At 35.9% G+C, this 16071-nt stretch overlaps 1 protein-coding gene across 2 annotated transcripts in view; it reads left to right on the forward strand.

Annotated features, from left to right (window-relative positions):
• NAA50 (N-alpha-acetyltransferase 50, NatE catalytic subunit) overlaps positions 1 to 12586 on the forward strand; it is a 33044-nt gene extending 20458 nt beyond the window's left edge. The window contains exons 2-5 of one of the 2 annotated variants that reach the window (XM_036242899.1): positions 7042 to 7175; positions 7587 to 7706; positions 8114 to 8180; positions 9165 to 12586. In XM_036242899.1, coding sequence (XP_036098792.1) covers positions 7042 to 7175; positions 7587 to 7706; positions 8114 to 8180; positions 9165 to 9342 — 499 coding nt within the window. In that variant the 3' untranslated portion in view covers positions 9343 to 12586. Of the gene's footprint in view, positions 1 to 7038; positions 7176 to 7586; positions 7707 to 8113; positions 8181 to 9164 lie in introns of both variants that reach the window. The other variant, XM_036242898.1, reaches the window with a different exon arrangement.
• The last annotated feature ends 3485 nt before the right edge of the window (positions 12587 to 16071 follow it).

A 16071-nucleotide genomic window follows, 5' to 3' on the forward strand; every position in this document is an offset into this window, starting at 1 on the left:
GCCGTCTGCAGATAACTTTGTAGTTCAGGCTGGATGGCCCCAGGCAAAACACTGACCTTGGCCTGCACCTCCTGGGAGGCCCCTGAGCCAGTACACCTGGTAGACAGCTTCAGACTACATCAGAGCACCTCCCAGCCACCTCTACAAGTGACACACTCAAGGGGCAGAGTAATTGGGCACTAGAGCCCCACTGGAGTAAGTCCTACTCTGTAAGGTAGACCCCTGCACAGCTGATCTTCCATGGTGGTTGCAGCCAGTTCTTGAAGCTGATAAGCTTGGGGGTAAATTCCTCCCATTGAAATGCATACAGCAATTATGGCTCAACTACAACTAGAGAGTGTACACGGGGTGCACACCTGGAATGCCCAGCTCCAGTGAACATTGAATAAGCTGTTTCACTGGACCCTAGACCCTACAGGACACGTACTACATTAGGCCACTCTACCAAGCCTGGAAGACGTAGCAACTCTACCTAATTCATAGAAACAAACATAGGGAGGCCGCAAAAATGAGGAGGTAACATATCTAAAATGAAAGAACAGGACAAAACTCCAGAAAAAGAACTGAATAAAGTGGAGTCAAGGAATCTACTTGATGTAGAGTTTAAAACACTGGTTATAAGGATGCCCAATGAACTTAGGGGAAGAGAGGACGAACTTAGGAGAAGAGTAGAACCAGTCAGAAATGAAGGGTACATTAACTGAAATAAAGAATATTTTACCGGAATGAACGATAGAGTAGATGAAGCCGAGAATCAAAACAATAGTTTGGAATATAAAGATGCAATAAAAACCCAATTAGAACAGGAAGAAAAAAAAAAAAAAAGAACCCAAAAAATGAGAATCGTGTATAGTCTCTGGGACAACATGAAGCTTCCCAACATTGACATCAAGGTGGTGCTGGAAGAAGAGAGCAAGAAATTGAAAATAATGGAAAACTTCCCTAATCTGGTGAAAGAAAGAGACATACAAGTCCAGGAAGCGCAGAGCCACAAATAATTTGAACCCATAGAGCCCTACATCAAGATACAGCATAATTAAAATGGAAAAGGTTAAAGACAGAGACTCATTTTTTTGTTTGTTTAATTAATTTTTATTACAGATGTTTCTCCTTTCCCCCCACTAATCCCCCTCCTCCTCCCTCCCTGCCCTGTCCTGTCCCCAGCTTTATTGTCCATGTTCATTGTTCATGCATACATGCATATAAGTTCTGTGGTTTACCTCCCCCCCACCACCGCCTCTTCTGGGGATTGTCAGTCTGTACCCCACTTCCACGTCTCTGGGACTACCCCATTCCTCAGATTGTTATGTTCATTATATTTTACAAATAAGTGAGATCATAGGATACTTGAAAGACAGAGACTCTTAAAAGTAGTTTTGTACAAGGGAGCTCCCATAAGACTGTCAGCTGATGTCTGAAAAGAAAATTTGCAGGCCAGAAGGGATTGACAAATATTCAAAGTGATGAAAAGCAAGGCCTACTACCGAAGAGCTTTCCAGGCACAAGAAAAAGCTAAAGGATTTCATCACCACCAAACCTGTATTGCATGACATGTTAAAGGGTCTTCTTTAAAAAGGGGGGTGGGAGGGAATTAAAAATCTGAACAGTAAAATGGCAGTAAATACATTATCAACAATTGAGTCCAAAAAACAAAATTAATGAACAAGCAGAACCAAAACAGACTCATAGGAACAGAGAACATGTTAATGTTGCCAGATGGGACGGGTGGATGAAAAAGGTGAAGGGGGATTAATTAATATGTATAAATCGGTAGTGACAGAATAGTTATGAGGATGTGAACAAAAAGAAGTTAAAAGGATGATAAAAGATACACCATGAAACATTGATTAGAAGAAAATGGTATGTCTGTATTGATGAACAAAGTGGGCTTTAAGACAAGTGCTATTATAATAAAAAGAGATAAAATTATAAAAGGATCAATCATAACAGTCCTAAATATATATGCTCTTGATAACATAACTTTAAAGTACATGGAGTAAACAGTGACAGATCTAAAGAGCAAGAAGGAACACATCTAAAATTTCTTTGAGGAAAACATGATCCTGATTGATTTAAAAAGCCTATCAAGAATATTACAAGGAAAGAAAAACGTGTGTCAGAGTAACCCTTCCTGGGTTATAATTTGAACAAAGACTTCAGGAGGTAAGAGGGTAATTTGCAGCCAAGGATGTAAAGGCATGTTAGGGAAAGCTGCAGGTGAAAATATTTCAGTGGTCAAATCTAGTTTTTGATATGTTTCATTTGAGATGTCTCCTAGAGATGCTTTGGAGTTTAGGAGTTTAACTCTAAGCTAAAGACAGAAATGTGGAAATTGACAGCGTTAAAGCCATAAGACTGAGATTGAGGTCCCCAAGATAAGCATAGATAGAAAAGACAACCAAGTACTTTTTTTCTCCGCAAGTACTGTCTTGATGTGCAGGACCCTCATAAAATTGGTTATCCTTCCTCTCCAACTCCAGCTTTCACTTGACACAAAGCATTCTTTCTCTTAACAATAACCCATTGCCTGTAGTTCAGGGAATTCATCATTGCTATCTTGTTCATATTCTACCCTCTCCTTAGAATGCATTTCTTGCCGCTCCCACAAAATGAATTCCTAGTCATCCTTCACAGCCTTTCCCAGGATCACTTATATACTAGTATTATTTTTGTACCTCATGTGCATATGCAATCACTAGTACATTGTGTTATACATCTGTATTTCCTACTAGGTGTAAAGTCCTTTGCATTCCAGGTGTTAGCATATAGGTGTTCACATATTGAAATAACTGACTTATTCTTTGATTAGGCAACTTTGATATTCATGAGAACTTGAGAAAAATTTAGATCCACAGATAGAATTCTTTAAAGCTCTATTCTTCGCCCTGGCTCGTTTATCGTCGGCCTGCAGACCAGAGTGTCCCGGGTTCAGTTCCCGCTAGGGGCACATACCAAAAAAAAACCCTCTATTCTTCAATGTTGTAATGGAGATTTGGGTTTTTTAAACTTTTAGAAGTTCTTTTAACTTCTGAAAGCTTTTGGTTTGCAGTCAAGTAATGTTCTTCTTTTCTTGACATTTCTACATAGCCCTCTGTGTTCATGCCTTTGATACTACATGTTCTTTGCAAAATTATATTTATAAGTTGATATTACTCTGATATATTTAGAATATCCACTTAAAGTAATTCAGAGCTAAGTGATCAGGATTAAAGAAGTATTCCATTTCAATCAGACATATCATGTTCATGAGAGTTAAACTGTATTTGAAGGTGAATTTTGCTAACAGTTATATTTAATAGACACTTTAAAGTTCTGTTTATAGCATATCCTGACAGTCTATTAATAATCAAACTTGCGCCTAGCTGGTGTGACTCAGTTCTTGAGTGTCGAACCATGCATCAAGAGGTCACCAGTTCAATTCCCAGTGGGGGCATGCATGAGGCGGCCAATTGATGTTTCTCTCTCTCTCCCTCTCCCTTCCTCTTTCTCTGAAATCAATAAAAAAAGAAAAGAAAGACCTCCTTGTTTAAAAAAATTTATAATCAAACTAGCTTAATTCCTTTCTTAAATAGGTACTAAACAATTTTATAGTATTTAAATGCTGTTTTAAAATATGTAGGGGTCTGACTGTCCATACAAAAATATTGAAAGACTCTGTACTTCAAAGTTATTTCTGATCATAGGATATTTTCACTTTCTATGGCAATGGACTGTTATGTGTGTGTGTGTGTGTGTGTGTGTGTGTGTGTGTGTGTGTGTATGTATTTAATCAAGACACATATATTTTATTTATTTATTTTTTTATCCTCACCCGAGGACATTTTTCCATTCTTTGTACAGATAGAGTGGGAGGGAGAGAGAGGAAGAGACAGAGAGAGAGAAACATCGACACGAAGGGACACATCGAGTGGCCGCCACCGCATGACCAACCAGGGCCGGGGACAAACTGCAACCGAAGTACATGCCCTTAGCGGGAACCGAACCCGGGTCTCTCCGGACCGCAGGCCGACGCTCTAACTGCTGAGCCAAACCGGCCAGGGCAAGACACATATATTTTAAAATTACACAGGAAAAGATTAAGCTGCCTATTCCCAATGATTAATAATGTGTTCTATATTTAGGCTTGATCTACCTACCCTAATGAAAACTTTTTTTAGTAGTTAACTTTTATTAGATTGAGTCTAGCACACTGACTTACAACCACCTTTTCCTTCTGTATGAAGACAAGAAATACCTGTTTTTTATCCCTTTAAAAATTAGAAATATACTTGAAGCCTGGTAATTACCTAGAAGTCATTCTTAAAAATTTTTAAATTCAAGTTCTTTCACTTATAATTTAGAAGCTTTACTTCTGGGTTTTTAAGTTTCTCTTTATTGCTTAGTAATAAACTTCATAATGTAATTTTTCAATCACTTTTAAATACAGAGACCAAATTTTTTCCTTTAATTTTCAATTACAGTTGACATACATCATTATATTAGTGCAGTAAAGTGATTTTTTTTAGGTGGTGTGCTCTAAATATAATTAATAAAGCCACAGTATAGTTAAAATAAATTACTGCACCCAGTTTGTGATGCTATACTAAGTTAGAGTAGCATTATGTTGCATGGCATCACTTATATGTGGAATCTTAAAAAAAGACAGACAAATACTGTGTGGTATCATTTACATATGGAATCTTAAGAAGAAACTCAGAAATAATAGAAAAGTAGTTGCCAGGGTGGGGAAATAGGGAGAGATTGGTAAAAGAGTACAAACTTTCAGCTACAAAATGCATAAGCTCTGAGTATCTAATGTATGACATGATGACTGTAGTTATTAATACTGTATTATATCATTGAAATTTGCTAAGAGAGTAGAACTTAAATGTTTCCATGCACCAAAAATGATAAATATGTGAGGTAATGCATGTGTTAATTAAATGGGAGGAATTTGAATAATAATAATAATAAATATTTATGTGATCCCTGTATTTTAAGGGATCCCGTATTTTACAAGGTAACAATCATTGCCTGCCAATATAAAACCCGTGAGTGGTAAACAGTGGGTATGTGAGCCTACTAGATTTTAATCATGAAACGGTTTGGGGTAAAATGTTCAGTTTTAAGAAGACATACAAGATGTTCAGGGGTAGGGGTAGTTAGTCACAAATAACACAAAACAGCCCTGGCCTCTTTGGCTCAGTGATTAGAGTGTCAGCTCATGGACCAAAGGGTCTCAGATTTGATTCCTTGTCAAGGACACGTACCAGGGTTGCAGGTTTGATCCTGTCGGGGTCATGTGGGAGGCAGCCAATTGATGTCTCTCTCTCTCACATCAGTGTTTCTTTCCCTCTCTCTTCTACCCTGCCAGGGCCTTTTGGAATATGCTTTTAAACATTTTTAGTATGTATTAACAAAAGTTGGATCATAATTTTTATATACATATATAGTTGGAATATGCTTTTCACCCCACAAAACAATATATCAACACTGTCTTTCTGTGCTAATAATATAAATGTATCATACTTTATTTAACTCGTCCCCTCTTGATGGACACTCAGATTTTTCTTTTCCTTTTTTGCTGTTATAAAAGTGTGATGATTAACATTTTTGTGTAGCCATTTCTCCAACAGAGTTTTAAAAACCTATGTTCCGCCCTGGCCAGTTTGGTTCAGCGGTTAGAGCGTCGGCCTGCGGTCCGAAGAGACCCGGGTTCGGTTCCCGCTAAGGGCATGTACCTCAGTTGCAGTTTGTCCCCGGCCCTGGTTGGGTCGTGCAGGTGGCAACCACTCAATGTGTCCCTTTCACGTTGATGTTTCTCTCTCTCTCTCCCTCCCACTCTATCTGAACAAAATATCAAAAAAAAACAAAAAAAAAAACCTATGTTCCTATATTGCAAATTATTCATGAGGGTGTATTGTTTGTATTTCCTGCTGTTGACCAATGCCATTGTGATTTGGAACTAGCACTGAAAGAGTAGGACATAGTTTTCTAGCTGGTTGGTTGGCATCAGATTGTTTTATTTTCAACTCATTTTTATTTGATGATTTTTTTAACGTTGTTATCACCCACTATTAATATTTTTAAGAAGACGATGTCTATAAGCAACTCTACTAATGATAGTACTTGTAATAGGAAGAAAAAATTATGTAGATGCTATTCAGGTTTGTGACATTTGATCAACCTTTAGCTTGTGGTAGTAAAATTGATTTGTTTTTTTGTTTGCACTTCTGTAGTCAAAATAGCTTTGCTACTATGAATCTGAATCGTTTTAGCTTTAATTTATTTTCCCATGGAATCAAGTGTTTTCATTACAGATGGTTTCTTAGCAAGTAGTTTTCAAACTGGGTATTTTGTGTTTTGTTTTGTTTTTTTCTTTTCAAAATGTGGATTCTCTAGTTCCATTTCCAGAGAATCTGCTCCTGAGGGTGTGCGGTAAGGTTCATTCGAGTAAACAAATGCACACGGGTGGGGCATGGCTTAGCACATGTTGAAACATCTGCCTATACATGTTAAAACTGATGCAGAAAGTCACATCACATCCCTACAGAACCAATGACCAGGAATAATGTGGTGTGATCATGTGCTAGTCACACGTGCTAACCATTCCCCCAACATTGTTTACTAGCAGTGGCTCTTGGATTTAAATATGTAGAGTTGTGGATATATATATTTATGTTGGCAAAATAAGTACTTTTGTTTTTTCCAACATATGGCCTATTCACTAAAATTCATTAGAAATAATTGATTACAAAAAAAGTAACCTGTTAATTTAATTATAAACAAATCTTGGTTAAGAGCATTTTAAAATTAACAGGGTTTTCATTTTCACATGTGACATAAGGACCGGCAATTTTGTCCATTAAATCCAAAGTTCATTAAATTGAGGTCTGCAAAATTGAGGATTTACTGTAGTAATCTTCATAGGAATATGGCGTTACTGTGAAAAGATTGGATATATCAATCATGTAAAAAAGATTTGGTACCCTTTTAATATGTTCATCTTAACAAATGCAGCTAATTATATTTTATTGAGTACATTTTGGTTTGTTCCAGTAGCCGGATCGAGCTGGGAGATGTGACACCACACAATATTAAACAGCTGAAGAGATTAAACCAGGTCATCTTTCCAGTCAGCTACAATGACAAGTTCTACAAGGATGTGCTGGAGGTTGGCGAGCTAGCAAAACTTGGTATAATAAGGTTTTTTTCTTTATTTGTTTATTCGTGTTCTTGATCCCTTGGTTTTTAATAGTAGAGCAGAAAGAGTTAACCATTTTAATCTCCTTATTTTACCAATGAAATGGGAGTGACCCAGGTTCTGAGAAAAATCTCAGAGAATTCAAAATAACATATTTGAAATTTAAAAGGAAATGCTCCATCTTTTATTTTAGTGTGGGCCTGTGTGTTTTCACATATTTAGCTTTAATGTAGATGAGAATTAAATTTCTAAGAAGGTGTAGTAGGTTTTTTAGACTGTTGATATTGAGAGTAGCTTATAAAATTTAATGCTGATACCAACAGTAATTCCTCATAGATGGTGTTGGAAAGATAATGTGTTATTCTGTCTATTGAACTTTATATCTTTATATTTCCCATGGCAGCCTATTTCAATGATATTGCAGTAGGTGCGGTATGCTGTAGGGTGGATCATTCACAGAATCAGAAGAGACTTTACATCATGACACTAGGATGTCTGGCACCGTACCGGAGGCTAGGAATAGGTAAAATTATTATTATTATTTATTTCTTCAAAGACGCATAAACACATTATTATTATTTCTGACCCAGTAAGTCAAAACATTTCTTTAAGGAATACTGGGAAATAGTTACTGAATTATATAAGATAAGATGAAAACTATTTATTAACATAATTCAGTTGGAAGTCCTATATAGATTTGTTATTAATGTTTCTTTTGCTTTTTCTGTCTTCCTTCTACCTGGAATGTCTTGTATATAAAGGTTGCTTTTCTGCTAGCAGTTTTAAATATACATAGTATAGAGAGGAACAAGTATTTAAAAAATCAGGGTGTATAGTGTTTACTTTAAATTCTACAAGGACTCAATAATTGTTAAGAGGTGTAATGTAAAGATTGGTATTTATGAGATTATTTGTTTGTCTTGTTAATAGGAACGAAAATGTTAAATCATGTCTTAAACATCTGTGAAAAAGATGGCACTTTTGACAACATTTATCTGTAAGTAAAATGATATTTAATATAATTATCTAAAGAGTTTATTTAATAAATTGACAACATAAATCTTTACGGAAACTTTAAATTTTAGTCACTTATTTTATTGTCTTTTGGAAACACCATGGACATAGTGATTAGAATGTTGTATTGTTTTGTTTTAATAATAGATAAGAAACCTGAGGTAAAACAGGGCACATGATAAAATCAAGATTAAATCTTAAATTTAAGAATTAATCCATTACTTTTCTTTGCCCTCAGTTTTGTACTCTGCATTTTGTTTAAGTCTCTTAGTTATGTGCTCATTAGTAGTAGAAATTAATTATCAAAATCAGAGAGTACCTGGCTGATATTATACTTGGATCTTAACCTCAGATTAAGAGCCAAGGCTAGGTCATAACAGTAGATTGTTTATAATATAGAGATTAGGATTCTCATTTTCACTTTGACAGTGGGAGAGATTAAGTTATATAGTGCTGTTTGAGGAATAATTGAGAAAGCTCAAATTATTTATTTTCAAAAATAACATTTTTATATCGGTCATAAAGAGGATATATATATTGAGGCATTTGAGACCCTAATTTTTTTTCATCTATTTTTTTTTTGCCCTGCATGTGTTAATATGGTCTTTGAATCATCCCTATGGTTATTTTCCCATTTTTAATTTCAGGAACCTTTCCCTCCTTGCAATAGAAAATGGTATGATAACTAGCCCTTTGTTGATTTTAAGAATAAACACTATTCCTTGAGTCTCCTAATCTCAGCCAGCTGTCTTGCAAATATGAAAGCTAAGTTAAAAGTGTAAATCTTTCATCAGAAAGTTTTCCAAAATTAATACTTAATCTTTGTTGATTACTAGTAATTGTAAAGAGAATCTGACAAATGTCTGCAGTATTCCACCTCCAGTCAATTTGAAGCCATCTGTGGGGGAACATGTAAAAGCTGATGAAATCTTAATTTTTTTTTTTCTGACACCCTTTTATATCTCAGGCATGTCCAGATCAGCAATGAGTCGGCAATTGACTTCTACAGGAAGTTTGGCTTTGAGATTATTGAGACCAAGAAGAACTACTATAAGAGAATAGAGCCCGCAGATGCTCATGTGCTGCAGAAAAACCTCAAAGTCCCTTCTGGCCAGAATGCAGACGTGCAAAAGACAGACAACTGAACAAATTACAAATGAACTTTCTTGCACTTGCTTGTCGCCAAATAAAAGAAAGGCCCGTTGATTCCCCACTCCCTTTTGTTTTAAAGCTGTTCCCACTCCTTGTTCTTGTTTTTCCTTTCTTTCCTCTAAAAGTTTTAATTCTTTCAAGGACTTTCAAAATTAATCATGTTTGGGTTGTTTTAGTTTTCTTATTTTTGTAAGGTGGATTGATTGTAGGAAAGAGAAGGTATAGATCTGTTTATTTCACAGGTAAGATAATATGATCCCAGAAATTTGGGTGTCAATTTCGATTTATTTTGAGCTTTTTGTGTGTGTGTGTGTGTGTGTCCTGCTTTCACATTGAAGGGCAGAGCCTACAAAATATATATTTCAAAAGACAAAAAGAAGCAGCAGCAATATCTTGTTCTTTAATTATAGACAAGTTTAGTGTTTGTGGTACTTTGGGTTTTTCAAGATGGTTTGTGGGGTACTAATCCCTAGACATTGCCTTCAACTCCACCTTTTGTCCTTCTAAGTACTATCTCAGGAGTTGGACCATTGTTATCCATGTAAGAAATACTAAGCTTATTTTGTTTTTTTAAAGCAATTATTTCTTCCGTCCTCATTGGTGGTTGAGGGTGGGTGGGATAGTTTGGGTAGGTAGTGTTAGACTTTGATCTCAGTATTTGAGTTAAACTGCTTTTTGCTAATGAGTTGGTTGTTAGCAGGTTTATTTTTCCTGCTTTTGATTGTTATTAGTGGCATTAACTTTTAGAGTGTGAGCTGGTGAGATTAATTTTTTTTAATATCCCAGCTAGAGATATGGCCTTTAACACTGCCTGAAGAGGTTTGTTTGACTTTTTTTTTCTCTGCTGTCCTTTTTCTTCAGTAAATCCACAGTAGTTAGTCTAACCTCAAAAGTGGAGTTGATGTCCTTATAGGTCAGTACCCCTAAAGAATCCTGAAGTAGGTGTTGTCTCTTGGATATATTGAAACATACCTAAAAGGAAGTTTAGATGGACTTGTGACACAATAAATGCATCAGTGTCAGCTAATGCAGGCTGTTAAAAGTGTGGCCACTGAGCATGATTATATAGGAAAGAATATCTAAACAGTATTTTTGAGAATGACATAGCTGTGCTATTGCTTATCTGTTGGAGAACATCCCAGATTTGCTTACATTCTGTGCCTATGATATTGAATTTAAGGATTTGGGGAAGGGAGAATTGTTAAACATAATGCTTCTAGGAAAAGTTAAAGTCTAGAAGTGTTACTAATGCAAATGTCACTGTGACCTCCTCTACTGACAGGACTGGTTTATGACAGATCATTTTCTGGTGCATACGGAGTGGTTTTGACGGGTTGAGAACTTTTTGTAAGATAGGAGACATCTGAAATTTTCTTGTTTTTCTCCATAGTCCTATCTCCAGTATTTAAATTTTTATGGTTGCCCATATCGGTAGCCCAACAAATGATCTTATTAGACTCTACAACAATGCACAGAGTTTGAAGATTCTATCATTTGACTTTAAAAGGAAGGTTGATTGATAATATTTATCCTCTTATGTAAATTTTGCAATGAAAGTCTCATCTCTCCAAATATGTTAAGTAACAAAAATTATTTTACACAATGTTTAAGCACATTTTGTAATCTTAATTTCTTATTTGAGAATGTGAAAGTACAAAGTACAATAGACTTCAGCAGTCTTAATTGAGTGCCAAGAATAATACAGAAAATGAAGATAGCTGATGAATGAGTTTATAGGGTTCTAATCTTAAAATAGTAAAAATGTAGAAAGACCATGCTGGTTTCTTGGGTATCAGTTACTTCAGCAGTCTAAATCTAAGCTTAGAATAAAAGTTTAGCATTAAGCACCTTTACCTTCATGGATAAGCTTCCGCTTGCTCTTGCCAAGAGAAGAGTGCTTGAGTTACAGAAGGCATAATTAGTTTGAAGAATTCAGCCTTTTTGTAAACTTCCAGGTATCAAAATAGATTTTGATATATAAATGAGTTTTCTGAGATGACACTGCCTCTATTTCTATAACCATTTCACCTGGACTATATAATCAGTCCTATGAATGTATCCCTAAATGTGGTTGTTGAAAACCGAATAGCTGCCTCATGAAAATTAAGTACATGTTATTTAAGGAGGAAAAAATATTAAATTTTGAATTGAGTGTGTAGGCTCCCTATCATTATAGTATTTCTTTTTCCACACTAGTCAGTGACTTTAACCTAAAATGTAAATGTAAAAGGTTAATCGTTCTACATCAGACTTGTATTAAATAATTCCATCTACTTATGGAGGAGGAGGAGGATATAGAAGAGGGAGAAGCTAGGCACTACCGCTTATGAGTCAGTAAAGACTGAAATAATGCCCCATGTTGAGTTGGTTATTTTGAAATATGATAATAATTATCATTGAGATAAAACAATTCTATTAACTGGATGATTGGATTACATGATATACCCATTATATTTTTCAGGACAGATAATTTACTCTGGGGCAAATAGGTAAAAATTATACTGGATGGAAATTGCATTTGGGTTCTAAAGAAAAGAATCTGCAGAGAAATCTATGCAATATATAATATGTCCAGATTAGTCTTTATTTGGGGAAAGAAGTTCTGAAATATCCCCAAAGCAGTTTACTCATCAATTGAAAGTCCTCCAAAAGCAGAACTATTGGGAAACCGTGGTATGTGGGGTGGAAAAGAAAAGCTCCCTCATTTTTTGGAGGGAATAACTTTAAAAATACTTAAAAGGCTAAGTTTACTTGATGCAGTTAAGAATTAAATTTGTTGATTTTAACATTGCTGTTACATCTGAAATAAACTTATGTGATGTTCTGGTAGTAATCTGTGATGTGTTATAAATGTCAAAAAAAACCCCACTTTGTGTTGACCTCTGAGATCAGCTATATGTAGTCATTGTTTACTGTTGCTCAGTTTGATTTTCAGAATACTTCATATTTCTTTAAAACTAATTTACTTAAAACTAATTAAAAATAGGCAAAGTCAAATCAAGGCCTCCTAATTCAGACCTTCTGGAATTTGCTAGAAACATTGCCCAGGACTGCAGTTCAATATCAATGAGAGAAAAAGATTCAAGGAGTTTCTTTCTGCTGCTATATTTTGAATAATCGTTAAAGACATCTGGCACTTTAGGCTGTGATCTCATTAGTGATGTGCATTGACTATAGGTAATATATAATGTATTCAAATCTTTTTGTTAGCAGTGAGGAAGGAGTTTTAGTTGAATGAGTTGGGAGTTGCTTTTTAAGTTTTTATACTGAATATCAAAAAAGATTTAAAACTGTGTTTAACAAAATTAACTCAGTGTTTAATATCTTAGTCAAAAGTGTTATAATTAGGATTTTGCTTATTCCATTCAAGAAACTGAGTGATCTTTGCCTGGTGTCTTAGTTACCACCGTGTAACAAATTATCCCACTTTAGCAGCTTAAAACTTGTATTACCACAATTCCTGAGTCAGGAATCCAGGAGCAGCTCAGCTGAGTGGTTCTAGCTTGAGGTTGCAATGAAATTGTCGGCCAGAGTTGCATCATCTTAAAAGCTTGATGGGCTGGAGGAGCCATTTTAAGATGGCTCACTCATTCACTTGGCTGTTGGAAGGACTCAGTTCCTACCTGTGTGGGTGTCTCCACAGTGATGCCTGGGTGCCAACTGGTGTCTGGCTTTCCCCAGCGAGAGTGATTCAAGAAAGTGAGCAGAAGCCATACTTTTGTATGAACTATCTTCAGAAGTGATAATACTGATTACTTCCACAATATTCTGCTGGTCACAGAGACCAACCATTGTACTAACTTGGTACAATGGGGAATAAACAAGGTTATTAATACTGGGAGGTGGAGATCAGTCTATGTGGCTCCACATTATACTTCGAGAAAATTTTAGACTTTGTTGACATCTATGGCAGGTTTATTGGAAAGATTCTGTTACCTTACTCTCTAGAGGGCTTAGTTTCCAACATGAGAGAAAGCACTTTATTGTTATTTAGAATGTAAAGAAATAGTAAGTGGGTCTAAAAGTTTTGCTGCTTATGTTGAGTTTTCTGCCTGGGTGGGGATATATAATAATCTGTCTCCTAGATCGGTGCATTTCTAGCTGTGTGAATTGAATATTCCTGGTGTTGTAGTGAGTAGGAGTGGTGACCCTAAAATTTTTCAGGGAATAAGTCATATGGATTTATTATGATACAGCCAGATAACATGGAAAGAAGGGCTTGGGTCAGATTTTTGAATGTAGGTATAGTTATCTTGATAGAACACTGAGAAATATTAAGTCAGAATAATCTGTTACTGGGGCAGAAATTCTCAACCTTTCTAATTCTTAATTTAGAATTCTTGGTTTCTTGGGTAAAATTGTTTATGTAGAATCAAAAGTCTGCTCCAGAAATAGTTGGGAGCATAAAGTTTTTATATGAAGCAATCACTACTTAGCCTACAATTTAAATCTTGAATTATGGCTTGTGCTTTTTTTAAATTTTGTTCATTCTCACTTCAGGATATTTTTCCATTGGTTTTTTTAGATAGAATGGCAGGGAGGAGAGAGAGAGTGAAACATCTATTAGTTTCTTCCCATAAGACCGGGGCCGGGAATCAAACCCAAAACCCTTTCGTCTGAGTGTTGACACTCTAATCACTGAGTCAAATGGGCCAGGGTGAATTATTGTTTGTTTTATAATTGTGATGAAAGCTTAAATCCAACATTTGGGAAGATACCCTAATAGGGAATATTTTGGAATTTTTGAACTTTGAATTAACATATTTCTGATTTGCTACATAGCTGGATTTCATCTGTTTTACTGTATTTACTGTCCTCAAAAACTCAAGACATCTGTGTTTACAAAGGACCTAAGTAGTATAAATTAAATCACATGTTAAATGGCTGCAGCTTCAACCATATATATAACTATAAGGTGGTTTTTTATCCTCACCCAATGACTTTTTTGGGGGGCATTTATCTTCAGATAGAGCAGGAGGGAGAGAGGAAGGAAGAGAGAGAGAAACATTGATGTGAGAGAGACACATCAAGTGGTTGCCACCCACATTACCCCAACCAGGGCCGGAAACAAACTGCAACTGAGGTAGTGCCCTTAGCAGGAACTGAACCCGGGACTCCTTGGTCCATGGGCCGACGCTCCAACCGCTGAGCCAAACCAGCCAGGACTATATAAGGTTTTTCTTTGTTTCCTTGACCAAACTTCTGGAACTCATCTATTTAGTTCATCTTTTAGAAATCGTATTGTCAATATCAAAAGTTCTCTATAAAGATCTGAAGAATCTTAAATCCTATTTGTCACTAGCAATCTCATGCCAGTGATGTTCCACTGGGTGCTGCAGCATACTGCTCTGCTGTGCCACAATTTGTAAAACATGCAGTACCTGACTAGTCAGGGGCACTGACCTCTTTTCCCTTAGATTGTCAAAACATTGTTCTGGTGTGCTGCGGAATTTTAGTAATTAGTTTATATTGCCATGAGATAAAAAAAAAAAAAAGTTGAAAATTGCTGTCCTACACTGAAGTATAATAAAACTGTCAGATACCACATGTATAATAGCTTATGCAGGTAAAATCTGAATATACAATTTAAAATAATTATAAATAACAGTAAGATGGGGGGCTTTATCAGCACCCTCAAAGCAGTTTCATGACTTTGTTTTTACCATCTTCCTATGTGTGAATGTTACTGCCTTTGCTGATGTAGAAGTTATAAATTGTTTCTACAAATTTATTCAGCACTATTGTTTATGAGCTCTAAGAATATGTCAGTGAGGCAAATGTGAATCACGGCCTCTTGAAAGAGAAGTAAAATTCTAATTTATGTAGAATTCATATCTGCTTCTTTACTAAAATAATAGCCAGAGCCTCCAATAATCTTGACTACCTTTACTTTGGAAGGAACTTGATGAAGAGGAATATTCTCTACACTGACTTGCTTTCTCTTAACTGGTTTTAGCTAGAGATCATACTATAAATCAAAGTAGGAGTGACCTTCCACATAATTTGACCTTTTGCATCAGAATCCAAAAAGCAAGCCCATCTATACCTCTCTAACTCTTTATTATGATCATATTTGGTTCTGGTCTCTAACACATCTTCCCCATAAAGATGATGCTAGAAATGACCTCCTGTTAGGTACAATCAATTCATTTATTAAGAATCGGTATGACCTTTGTTTACACTTATCTGTGCAGGTTTCCTCACCTTATTTACTTGGTTATGGTTAAAACATTGATAACTCCTGCAGTTGTAAGGACCATATTACCCCATACTAGATTCCCCTTCTCTTTCATACCCTCTCCCTACATAAAATTGTCTAGGGCAGCGGTTCTCAACCTATGGGTTGCGACCCCTTTGGGGGTCAAACGACCCTTTCACGGGTCGCCTAAGACAACTAGCAAAATTACAGTTATGAAGCAGCAATGAAAATAATTTTATGTTTCGGGGTCACCACAACATGAGGAACTATATTAAAGGGTGGCAGCATTAGGAAGGTTAAGAACCACTTGTCTAGGGTCTCTTCACATTGAAATTCAGCTAATAATAAGTAACCTGGGACAAATTTAGAGCATGCTTCCTGAATAATTGCCAGTCCTTAAAGTTAAAAAGAAAAAAACACCTTGTAACCTGTCGGTACACTGCCTTATTTGAGATTTGGTCGAGGAGTGAACCCACAATGGGTCAGGCACTTGACAGTACAGCAGTGAAAAAGATGTGCACAT

The sequence above is a fragment of the Molossus molossus genome, unplaced genomic scaffold, assembly GCF_014108415.1.
Source record: "Molossus molossus isolate mMolMol1 unplaced genomic scaffold, mMolMol1.p scaffold_m16_p_5, whole genome shotgun sequence".
In the NCBI taxonomy this organism is placed as follows: domain Eukaryota; kingdom Metazoa; phylum Chordata; class Mammalia; order Chiroptera; family Molossidae; genus Molossus; species Molossus molossus.